The sequence below is a fragment of the Elephantulus edwardii genome, unplaced genomic scaffold (genome assembly GCF_000299155.1).
Source record: "Elephantulus edwardii isolate Elephantulus edwardi_28Jun2011 unplaced genomic scaffold, EleEdw1.0 scaffold00067, whole genome shotgun sequence".
In the NCBI taxonomy this organism is placed as follows: Eukaryota; Metazoa; Chordata; class Mammalia; order Macroscelidea; family Macroscelididae; genus Elephantulus; species Elephantulus edwardii.
In genome coordinates this window covers 6,718,377-6,744,574 of record NW_006399817.1, presented here as the reverse complement: position 1 = coordinate 6,744,574, position 26,198 = coordinate 6,718,377, and the positions used below count along the sequence as shown (strand labels likewise).

The following is a 26,198-nucleotide window of genomic DNA, read 5'->3' as shown; positions in this document are numbered from 1 at the left end:
ACTTGTAATCCTTCTATTTTTACAATAATGATCTTATACAGTATTTGTCCTTATGAGAATGAGTTTGTTCCCTAAGATAAAGCTCTCTGGCCTCTCCCATGTTATATAATATTTTTCAAAATCATTGCTCCTGAGTGCTGCATAGTTCTCCTGTGTATGACTGTACTACAATTTCCTAATCCATTCGTTTGTTGGTGGACATTTTGGCTGTTTCCCTTTACTTACTATTGTGAATAATATTGCTATCCCCTCTTCAGGGCAGGAGATGTGAAGGAAGGAACATTTAGGGAACCAAGATCCCTCAGAAGGCCTGCCTAGCCAGGAGCATTAGGCTCTCTTGGAAATTCAGAAAGAGCACCCAGGCAAGGACAACAGAGGTCTGATACAACTAACTTCTCAGTGTCACTGGGAGAGCAATATGGGTCCAGTCAAGAACGGCTGGCAGACCTTCCTTCTGCCTATATGCCCAGAGTCACCAGCCTCAGGTTCAAGAACTGCTGAAGCAAAAGGACCAATGCAGTCATGGATCACATTTGAATGTGATCCACCCGCCCCCCACCCCCGCCAATGATACTGAATGTAGATGTCATTGAGAATGCAAATGGTTAGAAGAAGGAACATCAAAACCTGCCCTGTGGTTTTATTAGATGCGCCAGGCAGCAGATTGCACCATGATACTTTTAGCAATTCACTTGGAAATGAGCTTGGCTCAACCAAGCCTTAAAACTAGGGAGGCTGAAGAGAGAGAGAACAAAGAGAAGCAGTATGTGGGGCAGGCTTTAAATCCTGCGTCTTCTGTGGAAGAATGCTGGAGTGATGGTTTTGTGGAGGGTATGATGATTTTTTTTCCTCCCACTGACATCAGTCAGTAATTTACAGAACACACACTTGTTTAAGCCACTACACAGAGAAGCAAGAGATAAAAGAGTGTATTTTCTGTCCTCAGATTGCCTGTAGACCTGCGCAGAAGCAAGGATTTTTATATTGGAACACAGACTAGACAAGTGCATCTGGATGAACGTGATTACAAGGAATGGAGAGGAAGGGAAGATGGAGTCATTGCTTACCTTGAGCACTGAGCTCCAGTTAAGAATGGTGGAATTAATGTGCAGCCAGGTAGTGGTAGTGGTTGCACACCATGATGGACATAATCACTGTCACTAAATGGTGCATGTAAAAAGCATTGAGTTGTCAAAGGTTTTGTTATTTAAATTTACCCCAGCTTCTGAAAGTAGAACATTCTCGTGAAACCGTTCATAAGCCAAAATGGCATAAAAATGAGACACTGTTGCCTTTATATGGAAAAACATATTTGCATATTTCCAACTGCCCCCTAAACCATATCAAATAAAATAAAAAGCTAAAATAGTATAAGTGCCCTAGTGGCATAGTACATGCATGCAGGGCTGTTAACCCAAAGAATAGTGGTTAGACTCCACCTGCGAAAGATAAGACAGTCTCCCCTGAAGTTTAGATTCACAGTATCTGAACCCTAAGGGAGAGTGACTGTGAGTTGACGGCAGTGGATGGATTGAAATAACACTGATGTGGAGTAAGTATTCACAGATGCAGTTCAAAACTATGGCAGCTTGACACCATGATTCACAGAGTAATTCTCAGGGAAGGAGCTTGGTGACCCACTTCTATTGCTTGAGGTGTGTGCTGTCTTCTAATGACTTGCTCCAAAACAAACACCACTGCCGGCTTCACTTTCCCCCTTTTTACATAAAAATGTAAAGAAAATTTTGATTTCTTTCAGTTAGGGAAAAAACAAAACAAAACAGGAACTGGTACCAATGCAGAGATTTTCTAAAAGCAAGGTAGTGAACAGCAAACTTTTGGAAAGTGGAGGACGCGTGTATATGTACATGTGTATGTTTAAATCACAGTTTAAAAAATAGTAATGTGGTTAACTTGTTAATATAATTGCCAAGGAGAGAGGTTGGCCCATAAAATTATTGTGGATGTTCAAATGGTACAGTGGTCTGTACCTTAGTGATCAAAGACAAACTGTGGAGATGCAGAGAATTTGACAAACGGAGGCATATTCCAAGACTGGAAAGGGTTGAGCTGTGGGGTGTATGTAAAACAAAGAACCAAGATGTGCCCATGCAGAACACACTATCCCACTGCCTTGGAGTTGATTCCAACTCATAGTAACCCTGTTAGAAAGATAGACTGTCCCTTAGGGTTCCCAACTGTAATCTTTATGGAAGCAGAATGCCACATCTTTTTCCATTGGAGCTGCTTGTAGATTCAAACTGCTGGTGTATAGAAAAAGCAAAATGCCAAGGTATACTAAGAGAGAGTAAAGAGAAATAGTTTGAGAGTGGGATAGACTTTTTCCTCTTTCTTAAGTGAAGTAAGAAGTCAGAAATCCTAGATGAAAAAATGTTTTACTTAAAAAAAATAAAATTGTAAAGTTTTGTGTTATAGGAGGAAAGAATACTACAAACAGGAGACAAATTTCAGAGTAAGAATAATATTTTAAGCACATCTGACAGATAAAGGGTTACTATCAAACTACACCAAGAACTCTTCCCTGCAAACAGATAAGAAAGACAAATAACTGAGTAGAAGATGGGTAAAGGATGAGTAGAAGGTAAAAGGAAATCTAAATGGCTAACAGATGTGGAAAGGTGTGCTGGCTTGCTGTGAACCAGGGAGTTGAGAATTAGAGCATTCAGATACCATTTTTCATTCCGCAAATTGGCAAACACTTAATAAGAAGCAAACGAACAAAAAACCTGGTGCTGACAAGAATGTGAGCAAGGGGCACTTTATTATTTGCTAGTAGAAATTTCTGTTGCCATGGACTAAAGAATTTTGGCAACTCTGAGAATATGTAAAACTATAAATTCTAAATGCACTTTGTTTCTGTTTTCTCATTACTGTACATCGTGATGCTTTAGAAATACCAGTCTATGTGTTGTATGTTTTGGTAAATTGATTTTTTTTCTCCTTTTTTCTTTTTTAGAGGGTTATTGTCTTTCTAAATATTTGTCAATCATGGCATAATTAAGTGAATTGAGGTTTAGTCATCTTGTGGACAGCTGGGCCGCTATGGTTTTGGTTGTTTGTTGGGTTTTTTTTTTTTTATTTTTATCTTATAGTGGTTTACTTACAAAGATCATAATGTTTGTATACATGGTTTTTCTTTGTGTTTTCCTTTACCCATCCTTCCCTCCACCCATCAAATTTTGTGACCCTATGATTTAGGCCCCCCACCCCCCTTTGGATCCTCATACTCATTCTACACTGATGGTATTTATACAGTATTTGTCTTTATGAGACTGAGTTGGTTCATTTAGTATAGTGCTCTCCACTTCCTCCTCAGTTAGGTAGTAATTTACAAAATCATTGCTTCTGCATGCTACATAGTATTCCATTGTGTGATGTACCATAATGTCTCAATCTGTTTCATCATAGTTAGGCATCTGGGCTGTTTCCATGTTCTTATGATGGTTTGCTCGGCTCCACAGTCAACACTCTTGGCACCAGCGGTCAGGAAATCACAAAACGTATTGCAATGGGAAAGTCTGCTGGTAATGACCTCTCTAAAGTACTCAAGAGCAACGGTGTCTCTCTGGACACTTGTTATGCATCAGAGAGCTGGACAATGACTAGGGAGGACAGAAGGAGAATTGATGCCTTTGAGCTGTGGTGCTGGAGAAGAGTATTGAAGGTACCATGGACTGCCAAGAAAACAAACAGATTCATCCTGGAGAGGGTTAAACCAAGGTACTCCTTGGAGGCAAGGATTCTGGGGCTTCGTCTGACATACTTTGGGCATGTTGCAAGGAGGGACGGGTCCTTGGAGAGGGACATCATGCTTGGAAGGGTGGAGAGAAAGCGCAAGAGGGGAAGACCCTCTAGGAGATGGATTGATTCAGTGACTGGGGTAATAGGTATGGGTGTGTCAGTGGCAGTGCGATTGGCACAGGATAGAGCAGGGTTTAGGGCTGTTGTACATAGGGTCGCTATGAGTCACAAACGACTCAGTGGCACATAACACCAACAACAACATGAACATTGGTGTACAAGTCTCCATTTGTGCCTTGGTTCTCATTTGCTCAGGGTATATTGCAAGCAGTGGCATAGCTGGGTCTTATGGAATTTCTATGTTCAGCTTTTTGAGGCAATGCCAAACTGCCTTCTAGAGTGGTTTTACCATTTTACAATCCCACCAACAAGCATATGAGTTCCTGTCTCACCACATCCTCTCCAACATTTATTACTTTCTGAGCTGGGCAGCTATGAAAATGTATTAGATTTTTTGTATATTGATTTCAAAGAAAGCCTCTGATGCATCACTAAATAAGGAAGGTAAATTATAGAGAAGTGTTTCTATATTTTGGAAACATACACATTCATGCTTACACACTCCCACATACCCCTTTCTCATATATCTGTGTACATATTTTGTGTGGATGGGATACATATCTATAAGCAGAATGTTCCTTGGGGTATAAAAGGGTGAAGACAGGAATGGGTTAAAAAAAAAAGTCAGAAAAATGAAGATAAAATATCATTGGCTCAATTTTTAAAACCCCATAATTACTGTTTACTATGAAGTCAGAACAGACACATCATAGCTGATCCCGCAGTGGGTTTTGAGAGGCAGTAAATTACACGAGAGGAGATTGCCCATCTTTTTTCCCACAAAGCAGCTGGTGGATTTGAACCACATACCTTTGGGTCGGCAGATCAATTCCTTACCATTAAGCTACCTGCAAAAGATCAGAGATTATAGTCTTCAATACAGATTGATCTCAAAGTCAGCAAAACAAAATTTCTTGCCACTGGACTGATAGGCAACATCACGCTAGATGGAGAAAAGATTGCACCTGTCAGTGACTTTATCTTCCTTGGACCCACAATCAATGAGATTTGTACCAACAGTCAGGCAGTCAGGATATGTATTGCACTGGGATCTGTATTCAGAGACCTCTCCAAATTGTTGAGGAGCAATGATATCAGTTTGAAGACTAAGGTGCATCTGACTCAGGCATAGTCTTTTCAGTCACTTACTATGTATCTGAGAGCTAACCAGAGTAGAATGACAGAAGAAGAATTGATGCCTTCATGTTATGATTTTGGAGGAGATTACTGAATATCCCATGGGCTTCCAGAAAAAACATATATGCTTTGGAGAAGGGGAAGCTACCATGCCTCTTAGAGTAAAAGATGGTCAAGCTTCATCTTGCACATTGTGGGCATGTTTCTAGGAAAGGAAGTTCCTTGGGGAAGAACATTATGCTTGGAAAGCTGGAGGGACAATAAAGGAGAAGGAGACCCTCATCTAGGTGGACTGGCACAGTGGCTGCAGCAATGGGCTTGAGTGTGTCAGAGATGGTGAGGATGTCATAGGATAGGACAAGGTTCAGATCTGCCATTTATAGAGTCACTAGGAGTTGTACTCAACTCAATGGTACCTAAAACAAGCTAGCAAAGCTAAGGTATATCCTTGGAGAAGAAGAAATAGGCGTGAACTCCTATTCTTAAATTCCTGCCTCTGTCAGAAGGTGGCTCTAGACTACACAAGGGCAGCACCAGCAGGCCACTATGGAGGGCTTTCTGATTTAACTTTTCTTTGCCACTGAAAAGGAGCTCAGTACCCTAGTGGGCAAGAAGTTGTGTTACTTACCTGAAGATAGATAGTTTGAATCCACTAGCAGCTCCAAAGAGAAGGACAATAGTCTTCTCCTGTGAAGTTTACCACTTCAGAAACCTGGGGCAGAGTCAGCTGTGAGTTGGTTCTAACTATATGGCAATGAGATTTTATTTTTTAACACTAACTTAACTACTGAATGTTGTTAGTGGACATTAAGATGGCATTCAATTCACAGAGATCCATGTACACATGGAACCAAAGACTGCATAGAGTTTGCATTGCCTGATTTTGGGGAGTAGATTGCCAGGAATTTCTTTCAAATCTTAGTCTGGAAGTGTCACTGAAACCTATTCAATACCACACCAGTTCTCATGCCTTCAGTGACAGATGAGTGACAGCCGTGTACGTGTGTGAGTGTGTGGTGCATTTACTGGGAATTGAACCTAAGTCTCTCACACGTAGGTCAAGAATTTTACCACTGATGCACGAATGACCCCAGCTGGCACTGAATGGGTTGCTGAATTCTGTCTTGAAGCAATTCCTCCTCCTCCTCCTCCCTCAGCTTGCTCAGGGAAATCACATGTAGCTTTAAATTTTGCATTTTAAAAATCAGATGAAGGTTTAAAATAAGCAGCAAGTGTTTGGTGTTAGATCCAGATGTCATCTCAAGCAAGAAACAAAAACACTTTGATTTTTAAAAAATAACCTTTGACGCCTAAAGAGGCTCTAATAAGTACCTTTGTTCCAGGATCTTAGAAATGACTTTCTGTACAGATGAGAGAGGCAGCCCGGGGAGACTGATGTCCTCTGCTTATCTGCACAAGGACTGCAGCAGTATTCACAGCAGCCATGTCCTGCCTGGGTCCCCCTCCCTCCTCCATGGTGGCACAGCACCCCTCCTCCTGTGAACGTCAGCTGTTAGTGGTGAAGGAACAGACCCCAGGGAGGGGGTGCTTGCAGCAGGGAACATGGTCTTTTTTGTGCTTGGCCTTGTTGGGGTGCTAATTGGTGGCAATTTCACTGGTGGAAATGGGGAAAATCTGTTAGCAGACGGAAGATTTTGAAGTCTAAAATCACCAGAGATTGGTTCCCAGAAATTATCATAAAGACTAATGTGTCCTGGGTTTCTGAAGTAGACATCCTCTAGGAGAAAATCCTGCTGTACAGGTGTTCATCTGCCTTATACCCTAAAAAACACAGCTCCATATTTTTCTGAGGAAACTAAGCAAAGATTTTCTTTGCCTCATGAGAAAAATTATTTCAGTCCTCTAGAGATCCTTTTAAATGTTAGTATGGCAGATAACTGGATTTTTTATAGACAGATGCTGTTGTTAAATGTGCTTGTGGTAATGATGTTTGTTTAGTGCTTATCTCTAAGGAATTTAGAGTGCTTTACAGACATTTTCTTCATTATTTTGTGATATTATTTTGATCATAGTTTAATCTTGCCTATAAATTCTTCATTCAGTTTTTCTTGGGAATATTTCCCGTTAATCTTATTTCCTACTACTCTGTATTTCCAGTGTTACCTCATTTATACTTACCTCATTTCAGACATACCCAAAAAGCATTCAGGAGTTTTCTTCAGTGTTACAGTCTTCAGTATTTGCTCTTCATTATTCTTTCACCCTTCCCAGTGTATGATAATTTCATCAAACACTCTTTCTTAAAATAAGGATTATTGTTGTGTACCATAGCGTCAGAAACTGACCCATAGCTGACCTTCTGGCAGGTTTTCAGAGGCAGTTAATCTCTTGGGAAGAGGTTGTCCATCCTTTTCCTGTGGAACAGCTATTGACCTTGAACCACATGCCTTCAAGATTGCAGTACAGCTTCTTGTCACTAGACCACTAGAGCTCCCTAAAATAAGGATTACTAATAAGAAATAACATTTGAAAGTTGTTTGTTTGAGGGTCGCCCCCCTAAAAAAAGAATTGATCAAAACACACTCTAAAGGTAGTTTATGTCTAACATGCTTTAAAGTCTCTGAGTGTGCAAATGATAACAGACTCAACTGTTACTCAAGGAGCTAGAAGTTCAAGTCCTTCCAGAGGCAACTAAAGAAAATTTGGGTGGTGTACTTTTTAAAAACATCAACCATTGAAAATCTTGCAGAGCATGTATATAGAGTCAAAATTTACTCTGCAACAACTGATTCTGGTAGCATGTCTTGCTACATAAAGGAAACTTTGTCTAAGTAAAGAGCTTTGGTGGACAGTGCTTAAAAGAGCTTACATGCAAACTGAAGTTCAAATGTTTGAACTCACAGCTGCTTCACAGAAGAACTATGTGGCAGTCTGCTTTTATAAAGATTCACAGCCTTAGAACCCTAAGGTTCTACTTTATAAGGTTGCTGTGAATCAGAACTGACTTGACAACATTGGATTTGTCTCAATGATTCCAACTTACTTAGATTCACAGTCAGTACCATTGGTACTAGCAGTCAGAAGATTAGGAGATAGCTTGCATTGGGAAAGTCTGCTCAGGAACCTCTCCACATTATTGAGGAGCAATGACATCAATTTGAAGACTATAAGGTGCACTTGCTTCAGACTATGGTCTTTTCAGTCATTTGCTATGCCTCTGAGAGCTGGACAGTGAATAAGGACAGCAGAAGAATTGAGTATCTTATGGGCTGCCAAAAGAGCAAACAAATATGTCTTGGAGAAATTGTAGCCAAAGTGCTCCTTGGAGGCAAAGGTGATGAAGCTTTTTCTCATATACTGGGCATGTTGTTAGGGAAGGCTATTCCTTGGAGAGGGATATCATCCAAAATACAGGATTATCCTCAGTGAGATGAATTGACATAGTGACTGCAACAATGGGTTTAAGTATGTCAAAGATGATGAAGATGGCACGGGATAGGGTTACTATGAATTACTTGACTCAGCAGCATGTAAATAACAACAACAATAAATATGTTTAACAAAACTCTGTTGACGTTGTGGATTCTAGCATTTATTACATATTTAAAAAAAGAAAAAGACTCAAATGAGTTCTCAAAGCATTTGTTATCTTTCATTCTCATTGAAGCCATCCTTGAAGAAACCATAATGAATTTTAACTTTGTTGTTGTTGTTGTTGTTGTTGTTGTCGTTATGTGCCATCGAGTCACTTGCAACTCATAGCAACCCTATGTACAACAGCCCTAAACTCTGCTCTGTCTTGTGCCAATCGCTCCCATCCCAATTACCCCAGTTACCAAATCAATCCACCTCATAGAGGACCTTCCCCTCCTGCACTGTCCCTCCACCCTCCCCAGCATGATGTCCTTCTCCAAGGACCGGTCTCGTCTTACAACATGTCGAAACAAGGTAATTGTCTAAATAGGAGCACAAAAAGGGACATGGTGGCACAGGGTCATGAACAGCTCTCTGAAAGGACCAGTGGGATTAAGAATAGCACAACTCCTCACTGGCCCAAAGCAGAAAGCAGATAAAAGGCCTGTAGCCCAGGCTCATAGAGTCTCTAGAGCCACACCAGCAGCAAGAGATTCATTTATTTGTTGTTGATTCATAGACTCACAGTCATGGTTCTGAGAATGTGGTTTAATAGGGAAGTAAATTGGAGAGTGGGAGAGGATAATATCACCCAAATAAGTCCACATTTTAGCCTAAGTTCCAAGGCATAATTCCTCAATAAGTCCAGGCTCTGGTTTTAGTTCAGCAGTCAAATCCATATCCAGCAAGGTTTGCCTCAGAGCAGTTATAAGTCAGATTCTCCTTAAAAAAATCTGACAAAAACAGCAAAAACCTTTAACTATGGCCTTTATCACAGGGCTTCTCTGCTTACACTTTACCACACTTTCTCCATAGCAATGCCACAATCTCTCCACCACCATCACCAGGGCCATGCTCCAATCTCCCTCAAGTCTTCCCACCACAAGTCTTGCTGACCTCAAGTTTTACTGCCCAGTGTGGGAAGTACTCTTTCTCTTATCCTTGTCCCACAGCTGTTGGTGATTTGCAAGACCATGTGCCTGAAATAAAGGTAGCTGGAGATCAGAGGTGACTAAATGTAATGGCTTAGAAATGCCAACTTTAGACTAACACCACAGTAATCTTTTGCTTAAACAAGTTAGATGTGCTTTCCATATAGGAAATAAGAACTAAGAACATCTTCCAGTTGGCTGGAATGTGTAAGAAGTATAAAAGACAGCCATTGTCCTAACAGGATCATGGAATCATGAAATTATGTGGAAGGTACCTTAGAAATCTACTCCCTTACTTTACAGGTGTTGAAACTGAGGCTTAGAGAGTTTTAGAAATGTGTCCACAGTCATGGAAATACTTGGGGAGGTACTTAGGGTTTAATTTAGGAGACAAGTCACTTTAAAAGTTAATAAAAATAGTAATAAATAGTATGAAGTAATGAATTTTGTGGTTGGTTGTTCTTGGAAGTAGTGAATTGGTTATTGTTTAGTAATGAAAGGGCCAGAAGAAGCCCTGATTTTTAATGTTTTCTAGTATCATGGTCCCGATGGCCAACTTCAAAAAGCATAGGTGGCACAATGGTTAATTCTTGCTAGCAAAAAAAACCCCAAAAAAACAAAAACAAAACTCTACAGTAGCCTAGTGGTAAGAAGCTGTGCTGCAATCCTGAAGGCACATGGTTCGAATCCACCAGATGTTCTATGAGAAAAGGACAGGGAATCACCTCCCGTGTAATTTACTGCCTCTGAAAACCCACGGGAGGGTCAGCTATGGTCAGTTCTGACTCGAAAGCACAGAAAAGCCAGTGGTCTTAGTGGTAAGAAGCTGTGCTACAGACCCCATTTCAAATCCACCATCTGTTCTGCAGAAGAAGGATGGGCCGTCTCCTCCCATGTGGTTTACTGCCTCTGAAAAGCTTCTGGAGGGCCAGCTGTGGGTTGGTTCTGACTTGGTAGTACACAACAGTTAAACTTACCAGCCACTCAGTTAAAAAAAGAAGTAGCTATCAGCTTTCATAAAGACTGCAGCGTTGGAAACTCCTTGGTGGTCTTTGACACTATCCCATAATATGTCTGAGTGGCTACCTAGTTTCTAGCTTTAACTGATTACTCCTGAATGCTAAGTTTGGAAGAGATACTCAAACATTTTAGCATTTGAAGGTGATTTTGTCTGGCTACAGTAAGTTAGTTTTTAAGGAGAAGGAGAACTGAGCTGACCATTTCACTGGTTCTGCTGGCTATTAAGTCCATCTCGATCTCGTTACTTCTCGCCTAATGAACCATCAAGGCTCAGCTCAAAGATAAGTGGCTTTTCCCTGATCCCTTCAGAAATAATACTGCTTTGAACCCCTAAAAATTATTTATAACTTTTACTGATATAATTAGTAGTGTCTTACTTGATAATATTGTCAATAGAGAGTCTTTTCTCCTTAACACTATCTTCAAAGGACTAGGACTATGTCTTCCTCTTCTCTTGTTTGATAAACAGTGCAGTATATCGGGCAGAAGGCTACACTCAAGTCAAACAGGCTTCAGCTCTTAATCTTGAACTTCATATACCCTAGGACCTTGAGCAAGTCATCAGATGTCTCTGTACTCATCTATAAAATGAAACATGAACCAGTAACCTCCATATGATGGGTTCCTTGTGAGGATGAGTGAGAGGACTCAGTGTGTTTAATACCTTGCAATACCAAACACTGTCTAAGTGCTAACCGGTGGTGTTATCTAGCGCACAGCTCTGAGGCTGGTTAGTTTGCATTGTTGATTGATCTGCCTGTGTTTTGAGTGAAGCAAGGATATGATGCAGCTAGATAGAAGCTAGGAAAGGGCGTGCTACAGGAGGAGCTGCAGGAACAAATTCTTGTTGAGCACATGTAATGAAAATTAGCACATCTTAGAATTATAAGATCAAAACCTAGTTTTCCAGCTGTGGGATGATGAATATAGAGCAAAATAGAATCATCATGCCCTCCCTTTACCTCATGAGGCAGACACTGTAAGTCTATAAATGTAACCATTTGTTATTGCAATCACTTTTATAGGCAGCCGTTAATTGAAGTATCTTCCTCTCAGTACCATGCAGTTGCTTTTTTAAAAATAAAAATAAATGCTATACTTTACATATAAACAGTGTTATATTCCATACTGTTTGGTTTAGTCTTTCATGCCAGTTAATTCATATCACCTCCAACTTGATTCTGCAATGCAGCATATATTCTGTTCCTGCTAGGTTTGTGTTATCTGCAATTTTGTGGGCATGACTTATATTTTGTTTTCTGAAACATTGTGCAAGTCAATGCTAAGAACTTAGAGTCTCTCGACACTCCTTTCCATATTGGCATTGATTAATTAAACAATTGTTGATATTCTTTCTGGATACAGGTTGCTTCCTCCTTTCAACTATGTGAAAGCATACAGTGTTGTTGTTAGCTGCCATTGAGTCAACTATAATTGATAGCAACCTTATAAAACCAGATCTGAACCTTACCCTCTCCTGCAGCATCACTGTGATCTCCATTATGTTCAAGCCCACTACTGTAGTCAGTATGTCTCACAATAGGGAGCTCTGGTCACCTAGTGGCAATCAGCTGTGCCGCAGTCCCAAAGTCACGCAGTTCAAATCCACCAGTTGCTCCATAGGAGAAGGATGGGCAGTCTCCTCCCATGAAATTCACTGCCTCTAAAAACCCATCAGAGGATCAGCTGGGACTCAGTTCCCACTCAACAGTACATAACAACAACATGTCACGCAATAATCCATAGGCTCCGTAGTATAGTCAATCTGGTTCACAAGAAAGTCATTGGAAGCTATCACTTTGCCAGACATTCAGTATTTCTCTTTTGTGTATAAAGTACAATGAGGGGAAAAAAGAAGATGCCGCTAGTTTGCTTTGTTCTATTCATAATTAGCCTGTGTTCATTCCAAATATCAACATTTACTTTCTCTGAGTTCAACAGAGGACTCATGTTTTGACAGAGTGTAGTTAACATTATCAAAATAGATTAGGTTCAATGCAGAGACCTTGACTATCTAGGTGAAAAACTTGGGCACAGTCCCGAAGGCAGCGAGAAATCGTAGATATTTTTTAATAGAAGGTTGCATAGCAGAGTGATGTTTAAAAGTCACTTAGTAGCAGTGTCCACAGTAGACTCTGAGGTGAATCTTACATGAGGCTTGGCGTTTACTGCTGTTAACTCCAGAGTGGGATCCTGGACTGCAGTGAGTGTGTGGGGGGAGAAGCCTGGATTTAAAAGAAAGAAAAAGGAAATGGTACTATGGCAGGAAGACTATGGGTGGGAAATGTTTTCAAATTACTCTATAACTTCCAGCATTTTTCACATCACTTAACATCCAAAGAATAGTATCAGTCTGGCCACTAGGGTAAATAAAGCTGCTTGGGGCTAAGCTGGTGTGCTGGGCTCTCAGGGTTGGGTCTCTCTTTGTCAAACTCCACTTCCCTTGACCACAGGGAAAGGACATTGATATCTCCACATGTTTGGGAAGCTCCTTAGAAGGTCCTACTTTAGGAATATTCAGACTGGCACCAAAGTGCAGGCCAAGAGAAGCGAGAAGACTATACAGATAAGGGAAAGTCAACACTTAGCTCATTGTGTAATGTGTAGGGTGGCTAGGAGTCATGCTCAATGGCACCCAACAACAACAACAACAACAACAACAACTTTCATTCTGAACACAGAAAGATAGCATGGTTTGCACATTTAAGAGAAAACCAATCAGTATGAGGAGTAATATGAAGAAAGAACTGTGAAGGTGCCAAACAAGACAGACCAGGATACCAGGCTGCTGTCTGTGTTAAAATGATGTAGTCAAAGTGGGACAGGCTTAATCAGGGCATAGAGGTGGACAGCACCATGAGACAAGAGCAGGGGATGTGGTGGACCACACCTAGAGGACACTAGGTAGAATCCTCAGTGTGGGCAAGAGCAGAGGGAATAAATAATGTATACTGCGTTGAAACAGATAAAAGGAGAGAACTGTTTAAAAGGGATATGTGATTATGTTTTATTGTCTTGACAGAAGTCCAGAGCGAAGGCTGCATAGTGGAATGGATTTGGAGGGAGGGATTGTATAACAATGAAAGAATTTTTCTTTTACTTTTCAAAGAGAAGAGCAAATTGGGGGTGGGGGAAAGGGGGGCAGGGAGGAAAGTGTAACAGTGAATTAATGGAAATCCAAAGTCTCTGTAAACTTTCATTAAAATTAATTTTTAAAAAAAGGGAAAAAGGGAAGGGTTCCCATTTTATAGAAATATGTAAATCCAAGCAAATATATGTGCTTCAGATTTTTATTAAATACTACCAACTTCTTAGTTATCATGAGATATAAATTCTTAGTATGTTAAGCAGTTTTGAATCCTTGACACTTTGTCTGTATTACTAGTCTGCATCACTTCATGAAGAGTCCCAATGATTGGGAAGAGGCTGGCTTGTAATTCATAATACTTTGTCATAATTAAGATGTTCACTATAGAAAATTAAGAAGTGCTGCTCTTGTTTCAGTAAACTCAGTGGCAGAGAGAATATAATAACTCATCAACAAAGTCGTGTGGATTTCATTGTGAAAATAAGAAGGAAGGGTTCTTCTAAACAATAGTGGAACTCATCCACTTCCCCTGATGACCGACCACAAGGCACCCAGGCACTTGACTCCAGAGTTCACGTTGTTGAAAACAAACAAGCACACCAGAAGCATAGCAGTGGCATCTCTTCCAACTCATGCTAACCCCTTAGCGAGTAAGACTGATGCTCACAGACTTAGACAGCGTGCAGCCATGTGACCATATCTGGCAGCTCACAGAGAGACCTATCTGATTATCCTGGGGCTTCCACCTGGCCCAGCAGGTGCATATCTGCACTGACCCATGACATTCACCACCATAACATTCCACACTCCCTTCCCTAGCCAAGCTGTCAGCATCCTTTAATCCTGACTTATCAGTTTATTCCAATTCAGATCTACTCGGTTCTCCACTCAGTTCCCTACTGGACCTCTGTTACAAGCCACACGCTCATTTGCTTCAGCCAGTTTGGTGACCTTTCCAAAGCTTTTTGCTGCTCTCACTATCAATGCTCCTTGTGTTAAGAGAAAAAGCTGACAGCCACACATAGCACAGGAAACCCTGGCATCCTCACAGCACTGGGTACAGGTGTCAGTTTTAACACTTACCACACAGCTCTGTGTTTGTTTACGTTTCTCACTCCTTCCCTCACTGTACATTCTATGCAGGATAGAGTGGTGCTTCTTTGAGCCACAGTGTTTAGCACTGTGCCTGGCCCATAGTAGGTCTTAATTTAAGGTTTGGGAAGTGGATGAGTAAGTTAATATATCACTTTTTCTTACATTTGGACACATTAGTCTCATTCAGAGGGTTAGAGCATATGGTTTATAAAGGGTTCTTCTCTCTTATGTAGGATGCCTGCATCTGTTTCCCTTTGTCTAACAGCTTCCTGGGAAGATTCAAGCTGTTAGTTTGTGGCCAGTGGTTTTCTGAGAGCCTTCTATTTCTCTTTGTCCAGGTGGGGAAGTGGAAAGACAAATCTCTGCAGATGAAGTACTATGTGTGGCCCCGAATGTGTCCCGAGACAGAAGAGCAAGAGGATGACCACCTGAGCATTGTGACTTTGGAGGAGGCTCCATTTGTCATTGTGGAGAGTGTGGACCCTCTGAGTGGAACCTGCATGAGGAACACAGTCCCGTGCCAAAAACGCATTGTTTCTGAGTACGACATCCTCCTTCATGGCTCTGGGTGACCTGGGATAGTCAGATTTAAGCAGGCTCTACTACCTGGCTGACCTGAGAGGAGAAGCATAGAACAAAGCAGGCGCTATGTCTGACTTTCAGTGACTATTAAGACATGGATTACTGGCAGCCCTGTTGTCTAGTGTCTGGTTCTATCCAGAACCTGGCCTAAGAGAATGACGGCTAACTATGCTAATAGATCTCTGGCCTTGCATGGTCTCTATGATCAGGATATCAAATTTCTGGAAATTTATATTTGTTATTGCCAATGCTGTGTATTTTCTTAGTCAAATAAGTCCCAAAGATTTGGTAGTTAGAAACCTATTACTATAGAGATACATCAAACTAATCTGCACTTACAGAAATCAAGATAGTTGTTCTGGTTGGCAAAGGTGAAGGGTACCCAGAAGGGAGCACAGGAGGCCACAAGGTGCTGGTGATTTTTCTGCATTTTGGAGTTGCTTAAGAGGATGGGTTAAATTTGTGAAAATTCATCAAACTGAGCCCTTAGGATACACATACTTTGCTGAGGTATATTAGACTTCAAAGACGCATTAAAAATTGTGCAAGAACATGGTTCAGAGTGATGAGATAATGAGAGTCGTGCTGTCTTGTGGCCTGATTTATTTCCTCACTCAAGTCTAGTATAACTTGTATTCATCTGTGAATAAGAACCTGCTTTGAGATGAGAGTCTTAAAGACAAAAAGTACTGTTTTTCCTTTTAAATAAAGGCCTTTTTTCCCCCTTTTGCTTTGTGTGTTTGTTTCTTTAACTGGTTAGGAATAAAACAGATGAGGAGCCAGGTTACATCAAAAAATGCTGCAAGGGGTTCTGCATCGACATCCTTAAGAAGATTTCTAAATCTGTGAAGTTTACCTATGACCTTTACCTGGTCACTAATGGCAAGCACGGGAAGAAAATCAATGGCACCTGGAATGGCATGATTGGAGAGGTGAGTGTTGGGCAAGAAGGGCTATTCCATTTTTCTGGATTTTTTCCCTTTTTTAAATTAGTTTTAATGGAAGTTTACAGAGACTTAGAGTTTCCATTCATTCATTGTTACACTTTTCTCCCTGCCTACCCCTCCCCCCCATTCACTCTTCTCTTGAAAAGTAAAAGAAAAATTCTTTCATTGTTATACAATCCCTCCCCCCAAGTCCACTACACTGTTCAGCCTTCATTCTGAACTCCTGTCATCACAATAATACCCAATCATATATCCATTTTAAACAGTTCTCCCCCTCATCTGTTTCAATGTAGTATACATCATTCATCCCCTCCTTTTCTGTCTTCCCTCAACCCCGATGTCAGTACCTTCTATCTGCAGAAATCTCAAATAAGATCCACACCTCACTTCATATACAAAAACCAATTCAAAGTGGATTATGGACCTAGAACTAAAACCAAGGACTATAAACTTCATTAAACAAAAGCTTAGAAGAACTCTAGAAGTCCTAATCCACAACACAAACAGTCTTCCAAGCATTTTTCTGTATTTTGTTTCATTTAGTATTTAAGAACATGCTCTTTTAGAAACATGCTATAAAAACATGCTATTTTAGAAATTCAGGGGAAAAAATTAAATAATAAATAGAATGTGTGTTTCCCAATATAAAAGACAACCACTGTGGGGGAGCTCTGGTGGCCTAGTGGCAAGAAGCTGCACTGCACTCCCAGAGGAACACGGTTCGAATCCACCAGATGCTCTGCCGGAGAAGGAGGCGCAATATCCTCCTGTACCAGTCAGATCTGATTTGACGGTACATGCACACAAAATAAAAATAAAAATAAAAAATTAAAAAAAAAAAAGACAACCACTGTTGGAACATGAGTACATTCTTTGTGCTTGGCCTCCACTTTTCTGTCTGTTCTAATTGGAGATCCTTCCTTTGTCCTCAGGTGGTTATGAAGAGAGCCTACATGGCAGTAGGATCACTCACTATCAATGAGGAGCGGTCCGAGGTGGTCGACTTCTCTGTGCCCTTCATAGAGACAGGCATCAGTGTCATGGTGTCACGGAGCAATGGGACAGTCTCACCTTCTGCCTTCTTAGGTAAATATGTCAGAAAGAAATAAGACCAAATGGAAGGTTTAAGAAAAAAATCGAAGGAGCATGTTATCAGCTTTCTTCAGTTGGAACTTATTCAGTCAATCATTCAGGAGACTTCAAAACTATTCTGAAACATGAAAATTACTATGTAGCCTCTGTATTAGTTACCCACTGCTGCTATAACAGAGATCCCACAAGTGGATGGCTTCAAAAGGGAAATTTATTCTTTTACCATTTAGGAGATTAGTCATCCAAATCCAGGGTGCTCACTCTAAGGAAAGACCTGCCTTTACTTGGAGGAAAGCTCTTGTTTCTTTCAGCATTTATAATGCTCTTTGGAGATCTGCATGTACATTGACCTTCCCAGGACCCAGGAGCTTCCTGGCACAGATGTGTGAGTCCAGAAAGATGCATTGTATTCCTGGTAATTCTTTCCTGGTAGTTCTGAGGTCTCTCCCTCTTGACTCACTTACTCACTTCACTTGTATCTTACAGGTTACATCCCAAGGAAATGTCCCTTATTGTGATGGCTTTGAACAGTGTAGATTCCACCTTTAGGCCTTTTGCTCCTACCTGGTTTATCATGTCATAGATGATCATTGCATAGCTTCTACATTGTATCATTACATGCATGTGTTCTGAGAAGAAACATTCAATCCAAGATATTCTCCAAAGTAAGAACAATAAGAATACTGCTGGATTGGTAATCAGAGCTCTTACTTCACACCTGTGTATTATAAGAACCAAATTTGTTTCATACTCGGACTCCATTGAATTAGGAATTTCAACTCTCTGATCTCTAAGTGTACTTTAGCTTTAATGATATCTAATCCTGATAAGATGATCCCTGGTGGCACAGTGATTAATCACTCACCTACTAACTAAAAGGTAGGAAGTTCAAAGCCACCATCCCCTTCGCAGGAGAAAGATATGTTAGTCTGCTTTTGTAAAGATTACGTCTTTGGAAAGCCTATGGGACAATTGTATCCTGTTTCAGAGAGCTAATATGAATGAGAATAAACTTGACGGCATTGAGATTTTCTTTGGGATTGTTTTTGTCTTCTGATACATCTGAAGTGCTCATTTATTGTTATTTATCTTTGTGAATTAAGTCTATGCTGCAAAAGAGGGTTTTCTGTTTACATATGAGTTTTCTAAGGCTGAAGCTGGTTGGATTCTCTCCTCTACTCACCAGCATCACGTAGATGTCAGAAGCCTTAAATGTGATATAAGGCTGAGTTAAATAAGGCCAAGATTTCAATTAGATGAGGTCTTTCGTGAGCTCATACCCCATATGTTTTGCAGGGGCTGTGGGAGCAAAAAGCTGGAAAAAATAAAATGTCACCTTGAAAACAGAACATTGGACTAGGAGATAGGAAATCTGCTTTGGGCAGGTTTAAAGCAAAAAGCCCTTGGACAAGTCACAATATCTCCAAAGGATATCCACATTTTTAAATGAGGCTTTTGGAGTAGAAAATGATTAATGTCTCTTTAAGTGGTATCCATGAGTGAATTAATTCAACTAATATAAAGTGAAGTTACAGATTCCATAGAATTTTTAAAATACATATAAATCACTTTAGTTTTGTAACTAGCTATTTTACTCCCAGGGATGTTATTTTTGACTGCCAATTTTATGTGAAATGTTTTTGAATGCCACGCAGTCTGCATTATTCTTCATAGCAGCTGTATGCATTTTTTTTAAAATTTTTCTTTAGAAGGATAATTGGAACACTGAGAGCTACAGAGAAAACTATATTCTTATTCTAACCCTGTTAATACAGCACTAACCTTAGCCTCTGTGCTAGAACAGCCACTGGTAAATCAGTATAGCTCTAGAATGACAAATAAATACCGTGGAGTGATGGGGGAGGAAAAGCACTCTCAGGAATAAGAGAAACCAACAACTGTTGAACATTTACTATATACCGGATATTATCGCACATTATTACCTTTTCTCATTGACGTTCATAACTACTTTAGGACTTAGAAAACCTGGATTTTAATTTAAGCCATTTTCCAAGTTTCTTAGCTAATAACTGGAAGAAAAACACAGATTTTTAAAAAGCTGTGGCTTCTTTCAGAGACTGTTCTTTGGACCTTTGAGGCCAGGAAACAGTGTGGTAGAGGCATAGTAGGAGGCACAGTATTAGAATGGGAAAAACTTGGGCTTTTGCCCAGAGGGCCTCAATTCTTAACCTACCACTTTCTAAAGGTTAACTTGGAAAAGACCTTGACTTCTGAGTGTTCCTTTGCTCCTCTGAAATAGGGATGACAGTCTCATAATGAAAGAGTCATTACAAGGATCGATTATATAAAGTGTATGGTGACAGTGCTTTTGAGATTCTAGAAGCCAACACAAGTGTTTGTCCTATTTTGTACACCAAAAGTTATGCTAGACTCATTGCAGAGAAGGAAACAATATTTTTTCTCATTTATTCCTCAACGTTAGACAAAAATAAAATCAGAGTAGACCTGCAAGAATTTAGAATCAAAGGAAGGAAGTTTTTTCCATATCATTGAATACGTAAGCACACTTATAACCGTGAAGTGGGAATTGACTCACTGCTGACCCTCTATTGGGTTTCTGAGCTATAGAAACTATTGGGCGAGATTGCTCATTTTTCTCCCTCAGAGAAGCTGGTGGATTTGAACCTTAGGAAAGGCTTAGCCTGAGGGTTAGCAGCACAGATCCCTACAGTGCACGCCATCAGACCTTCCTATGCGGCTGTCTAGAAGTTTTAAATCGTGCATTCTGCCTTCACAGCTCTGTGTGCCACTATAAGGCTTGCATTTCATGGTCAGTGTGTTAAGCTCTGGGGGTTTATCAAGGCCCTTTTAAAATTACTTATAACTAGATCATTTCTCCTTCCCTTGGGAGTTCAAGGGTAAAACAGATTTCAAAGTAAGAAAATATTTTCTAATTTTCAACCAATCCCCTCCTCCCTTTTTTCCAACTTCATCTTTATTAATCATTTGGAAGATGTAGAAAACGGCATTTTAATTCACTTAGTTATGAGTTTACAATGTGATGTGACAGCTAAAAAGGCCAGAACTATTTTGAGGCACAATTGAGGAAGCACTGTATCATGGGACAGAATAAAGAATGTCTCTTTTCATAGACCTTCAAAGAAATGACTCCTGGAATGTAGTTTTCCATTCCTAGACGTATCACAGCCAGAGAGATGCAAATCAACAGGAAGGGTTCAACAAGAATTATTTTTAAATGTAAAGACCTAATATATGCAGCATTCTTTCAGTCTTGTCTGATCAACACACTCGTCTGATAATGGAGCATAGGTTATAGTTTTATTAATTACTATTTACACGTTCCCTTGTCACCTGTTTCCACTGTTGGAGTTCTTGGCATTCAGTGTGGATAGATTTTTAACAATGACTTGTGTTCTTTAACCCTAATGATATACTGTATAGTATATTACTTTAAAGTGGATTTAAGAAAAGAAAAAAGTAAATACAGCCTGGGAACTTCAAGCAAAGGGAGGTTAAGGAGGCAGCAGAATTAATTCATTGTCCCTAATTGTTACTGAGCCAATTTAAGCCCCAAATAGTAACTAAGTTGGTTGAAAATGAACTTGTCTGAAAAGTGCATAAGTATGAGAGAAACTTTTCCAGGTCTCGCTGCATTATGTGGCCACACATAACTACGTAAACCAATAATCTGTGCTATGTGATTAAGTGGTTCTGCATTCAATGCTGCAGTTTCCAATGCATTTACTGAAATATCTAAATATTTGTCTAGAATGGCGAAAACTGCCTTTCCAATCACAAATACAATGAATATGGGTCTGAGACTGTCCTCTTTCTATCTTTTAAAAATAAAAATTAAACCAAACAAGCCTTGAGCTGCCCATCAGGAAATAGGAAGGCTCAAGCATGGTGTCTTATCCCTGCACTAGATTCAGGCGTACTGACAGAATGTAACAACATTGGCTTGCTCTCTGTTTTAACCCCGGCTTTTTATTCTTCCTTCCCTAGAGCCATTTAGTGCTGATGTCTGGGTTATGATGTTTGTGATGCTGCTCATCGTCTCAGCCGTAGCTGTCTTTGTCTTTGAGTACTTCAGCCCTGTGGGTTATAACAGGTGCCTTGCTGATGGCAGAGGTAAGAAATCATTGCACTTCTGTGTGCTCCTCCTGGTCCTACATTCTGAATCTCAGTATCCCCCCCTTAGTGTCTGGGTCCTCCTTAATTTAGCACTGCTTCTGAAAATGAGCCGTCAGCCTTCTACATCTTTGACTTGGTGGCTCTTTAGGATTAAAGCCAATTTAGATGCTAGTTACTTTCAATCTTTATACCCTCCTCCTGATTCAAGAGTAATTCCACACCTGGGTAGATGAAAGGGAAGGTTAGCAGTCGACCTATGTAGTGTAAACATGTCAGAGAGGATGATTTTGATAACCTGAGGCTGTGGGCCCTCTGTCTGAACAGATGTGATTAACAAGGCAGATTGTGTACATAGATGGAAAGTAAAATGTTGCAGGGCATATGGAGGATGGTTGTAGCTCCTCAATTCTCCATAGCCAAAGGGATAGTGCTGAAATGCAAACCCTTGAAGCTGAAGCATACGTCCCTGGCTAAAACCTGTTTTCCAGGAAGTACAGGAATTGATAATTTGATATCAAATGACAGAAAAAAAACCGAGACTCACCCATAGCTACTTTGGTAATCAGATGGCCCTTGTTTTTGTACTTACGAGACTTTACCAAAATGCTCATTACGATTTCTCAAGGAGGATATGGAATCCTTGAACAGCTCTTATTAAAAATTTCCCAAAAACCTCCAGGAAATATTTCACTTTCTTGGAGTCTCTTTGCCTATTATTTATTTTTCCCTGAGCCTTCTCCAGTTCTAAAGTAGAAGCTTTTATTCTGGAAATCAGAGCTCAAAGAGAACTCTTAGTCCTAGTTATGCTTAAGAACTCTCTATGGAGCCTTTAAAAGAAAAAAAAAAGTTAAGACCTCATTTTCTGATATTTTAATTCACAGTCTAGGATGGGTTTTAGACTACTGTATGTTTCAAAAGAATGATTCTCTACCATGGTTGCCCGTTGGAGTAACTAACCCAGCCCCAGGCTAATTAAATGAGAATTTGGGGCACAGAGGTCCAGGCATCAGTAGTTTATAAATGTTTCTCTAGTACTTCCTTTGAGTAGCCCTCATGAGGAACCACCATTCCATTGAAACATTTCACCTCATTCTGAGGTGAACATTTGGGTAGCTTCGCTTCCTCAGGATAGTGTCATGAGGAGCTTCCAGTCAGAGGTTTACTCAGTACCCATGTCGTGTTTCTGTCAGTGTGCTCTTCACAACTACCTTTGAAGAAAACCAAATTCAAAAACTCAGAGCTAAGACATTCCGTTTTACTTAATGCTTTACCAAATGATGCTGTCTTCACACAGAGATTTGACATGAAGTCGTATTAACTATGAAGTCTGCTTACAGCATTTTATAATGTCTAAAACTTGGATTTATAAATGACTTCTTAGTTGCCCATCTGTGCTATGGAATAGGGTCCACAGGCACATGTGTGTATGCAGAGTTAGATATTAGTCTGGACATATGTAGTCATTGAAGATTTTGTTTCTTAAGCATATGCTTTCACCACTGATAGTATTATGAGATCTGTGCTGATTTACTGTAAAACTGTGCAGACAGATGTTCATTTCTACAGTGAGGGGGTCATATACAAACCCAGGCACTAGAAAAGTCTTTACTGTCACCAAACAGAGAAAACTTTGAATTAATAAATAAATGTCACAATAAATTCAGAGATGGAAGCCCTGGATGATTCTATGTAAAAGTTGTTTGGAAGAAAGTCAAAGAAAGACAGTGTTTCTGTTTTCAAAGATGTGTAGGCAGGTCAACAGTTTGTGACTACCTCTCTGGTGTTCCTGATAGCCTCTGTACAAAAGCTACTACTATAGGCAGCAAGTTGAGAGAGGTTGGTGTTGGACTGGGGCTGATTAAAGTGCCAGATGAAGTGAAAGAAAAACCAAGGAAAAGTATATTTAAAAGCATCCAGTATCAGGATGAACAGAATTAGAGGAGGTTTACAACAGTGGTAGAGAAAGATCTGTTTTCTTGACTGTTACAACTATAAATATCAAGGAGTATGGACGTAAGTGAACCAGTAATGACATGGTCAGTCTTTGTTATTTAGCTTTTGGTGTGATATTGGGGATCCTATACTTGGTAGTCAGATGATCTCTATTTCATTGCCTGAGTCACAGTTGCTGTTGCTTGTAGAAGACCCTGTAAATACAACTGACTGTCCTTTGAAGTGTTCTGTTTTTCTAAGGGTCCAAGCATTCACAAGATAAAAGGTCTGAGATTAAAAAGCTATAGAGAAAAGGACTTGGGCAGGATTTTATCAGTTCTGTATACTTTTATGTTTAAATGAACCAGAGCCTTTATCTTAATTCTCTTTCCTGTCTTTTTATCTCCTTAAAGAGCCAGGTGGCCCATCTTTCACCATTGGCAAAGCTATTTGGTTGCTCTGGGGTCTGGTGTTCAACAACTCTGTGCCCGTGCAGAACCCAAAGGGGACCACCTCCAAGATAATGGTGTCAGTATGGGCCTTCTTTGCTGTCATCTTCCTGGCCAGCTACACTGCCAACTTAGCTGCCTTCATGATCCAAGAAGAGTATGTAGACCAGGTTTCTGGCCTGAGTGACAAAAAGGTAAGAGATCCATTTGAAGCCTTCCATCTTTCTCTGTCCCATTAGTGCCACACTCATTGTTCTCATGCACCTGTTAATTTTCTAAATCTTTAGAATTAACAGTTCTCTCTTATTTTTTTTTTCTCCAATTGAGACATGGGAGCAGAAATCAATTTCTCTGCTGAAATAATGTTACTCTACACTCACCTCCTAATTTGTGAAAGATTATCACACGTATACCCTGGGCTGCAAATAAGGGGCTTGGTGTGTTAGCAGCTTTCAAAGTGTGTGGTACCGCTTGTTGGATCTGGTTGGGTGGCCCCTCAGCACAGGGCTGCCTCTTTGCTGTGTTATTACAGGTCCGCCCCTGTGCACTCATACTGAGGAGACTGGTGTAGTACAGCCTTCATTTTCCTCTCAGCGGTGTTTGGCTGTGGGCTCTTTCTTTGTTCCCCTACACTTTTGCATGTTCTTCGGGTTGGGCAGGAGGGTTGCTCCCATTGTACCTTGAAGAGAAAGAACTGCTGTTCAAATTGGTGACTGCCCTTGTGTGGTGCTGATGAATGGGTTGGCCCCATAGCAATCTCAGCACTCCTGCTGGCCTGTGTTATCAAGAGAAGGAAAGTGTCCACTGGTTTCCATCTTTCATGTGTTAAGGTATGCAACTCCTGTTCTAGTCCATCTCCAAGCCTGCCTGAAGTACCACAGTCTCTGTGGAAGATAGGTCTTGTGAAACTATGTTGGGCAGAATGATCCAAAACCCAAGATAGGAGCTACCTGCATGGGATGTGCAGTTAATCTTGTGGACACACACACAAATAAATTCAAATTTTAACTTAAATTCCCCACTTTACTTTTCCTTAAGATTTGGACAGTATGACTTTTCCCATCACCACTCTTCAGGGTGAAATAAGATAGTTTGATGATTTATCATAATTTATCAAATAGGTTCAAATTTCTTTAATTGTTGTTAAGTGCCATCAAGTCTAGCATGACTCGTAGCGACCCTATGAACAAAAGATCTGAACCTAGTTCTGTCCTGCGCCATCCTTACACATTCTGACACACAAGAGCCCACTGCAGCACAGTATCAATCCACCTGGTTGAGGGTCTTCCTCTCCTTCACCAACCCTCCACCCTTCCCAACATCATGCCCCTTTCCAAGGAAAAGGACTTCCTAGCAATATGTCCAAAGTATGTGAGGCAAATATAAAACCTTAAATACAATGGTTTGAGGAGGGTGAAACAGAAAAGACATCCTGTTAGGACTCAGGTTATGATTTCTTCACCAAAACCATGGTGAAAAATGTGGAAAAGAGAAACATTCTTTTCACTTTTTCTTCCTTACTTTTTTATTGGTTTGTATATAATACTTTGTATATAATACTTTGTACTAACCCTTGCCTATGATTCCCTTTACATTTATTCATATATTCATCAATATTTTCTCAATTTATTTCTAACTCTTTTTCTATCACCAAGCTTGTCATCAAGATCCTGTCCTAGAAAATCTGAGTGAGAGGCTCTTACGCTTTTTTGCTAAAATCACCACTTACTTATATAACACAGTGGAGTCTGATGGCCCAGTCTGAAAAGAGTCGTGCTGCTCACCCAAAAGCTGAGCCTCTCTGATGGTTTGAATCCACTAGCATCTCTGTGAGAGAAAAATGAGTTATATTCTCATGTGCAATTTACAGTATTGGAAACTCACTGGAGAATCAGCTATGAGTTGGTTCAGACTCAGTGGCAATAAGGGAGAGACATCTGCAACCCGTAGTAGAAACCTCACTTTATAAGGGTTGATATTTGTGGGAGTCAAAGTTGAGATGGAAAATGCCCATCGTAAAATATGAATGTGACCAAAATTTTATACTGATTCTACAACGTGTGGATATGTCTAATGTGGGATAGATATGTTCTTACATCAAGATTTGACAGAGCGTGTCCCCAAGCATGAATGTAACAGATTATGATAGAATTCATGCATCAGTATGCCTGAGTTTTTGGTAGACTACAACTCTTCTTCAGGCCCTGGGTGCAGATCTTCAAGTGGAGTATCAACCATATCTATCACGTTGTATTCTTTTTTTTTTTTTTAATTTAGGTTGTTTATTTTTCATTTCAATGAACATCTACAGAGATTTTGGGATTCCATTCAT

General features: G+C 40.2%; 1 protein-coding gene across 1 annotated transcript in view; it reads left to right on the top strand.

Moving 5' to 3' along the window:
• The window catches only part of GRIN2B (glutamate receptor, ionotropic, N-methyl D-aspartate 2B), a 692,233-nt gene that overhangs the window by 600,553 nt on the left and 65,482 nt on the right, over positions 1-26,198 (top strand). Inside the window, exons 5-9 of the mRNA XM_006888426.1 lie at positions 15,087-15,289; positions 16,091-16,262; positions 17,210-17,363; positions 21,357-21,482; positions 23,831-24,060. Coding sequence (XP_006888488.1) covers positions 15,087-15,289; positions 16,091-16,262; positions 17,210-17,363; positions 21,357-21,482; positions 23,831-24,060 — 885 coding nt within the window. The remainder of the gene's footprint in view (positions 1-15,086; positions 15,290-16,090; positions 16,263-17,209; positions 17,364-21,356; positions 21,483-23,830; positions 24,061-26,198) is intronic.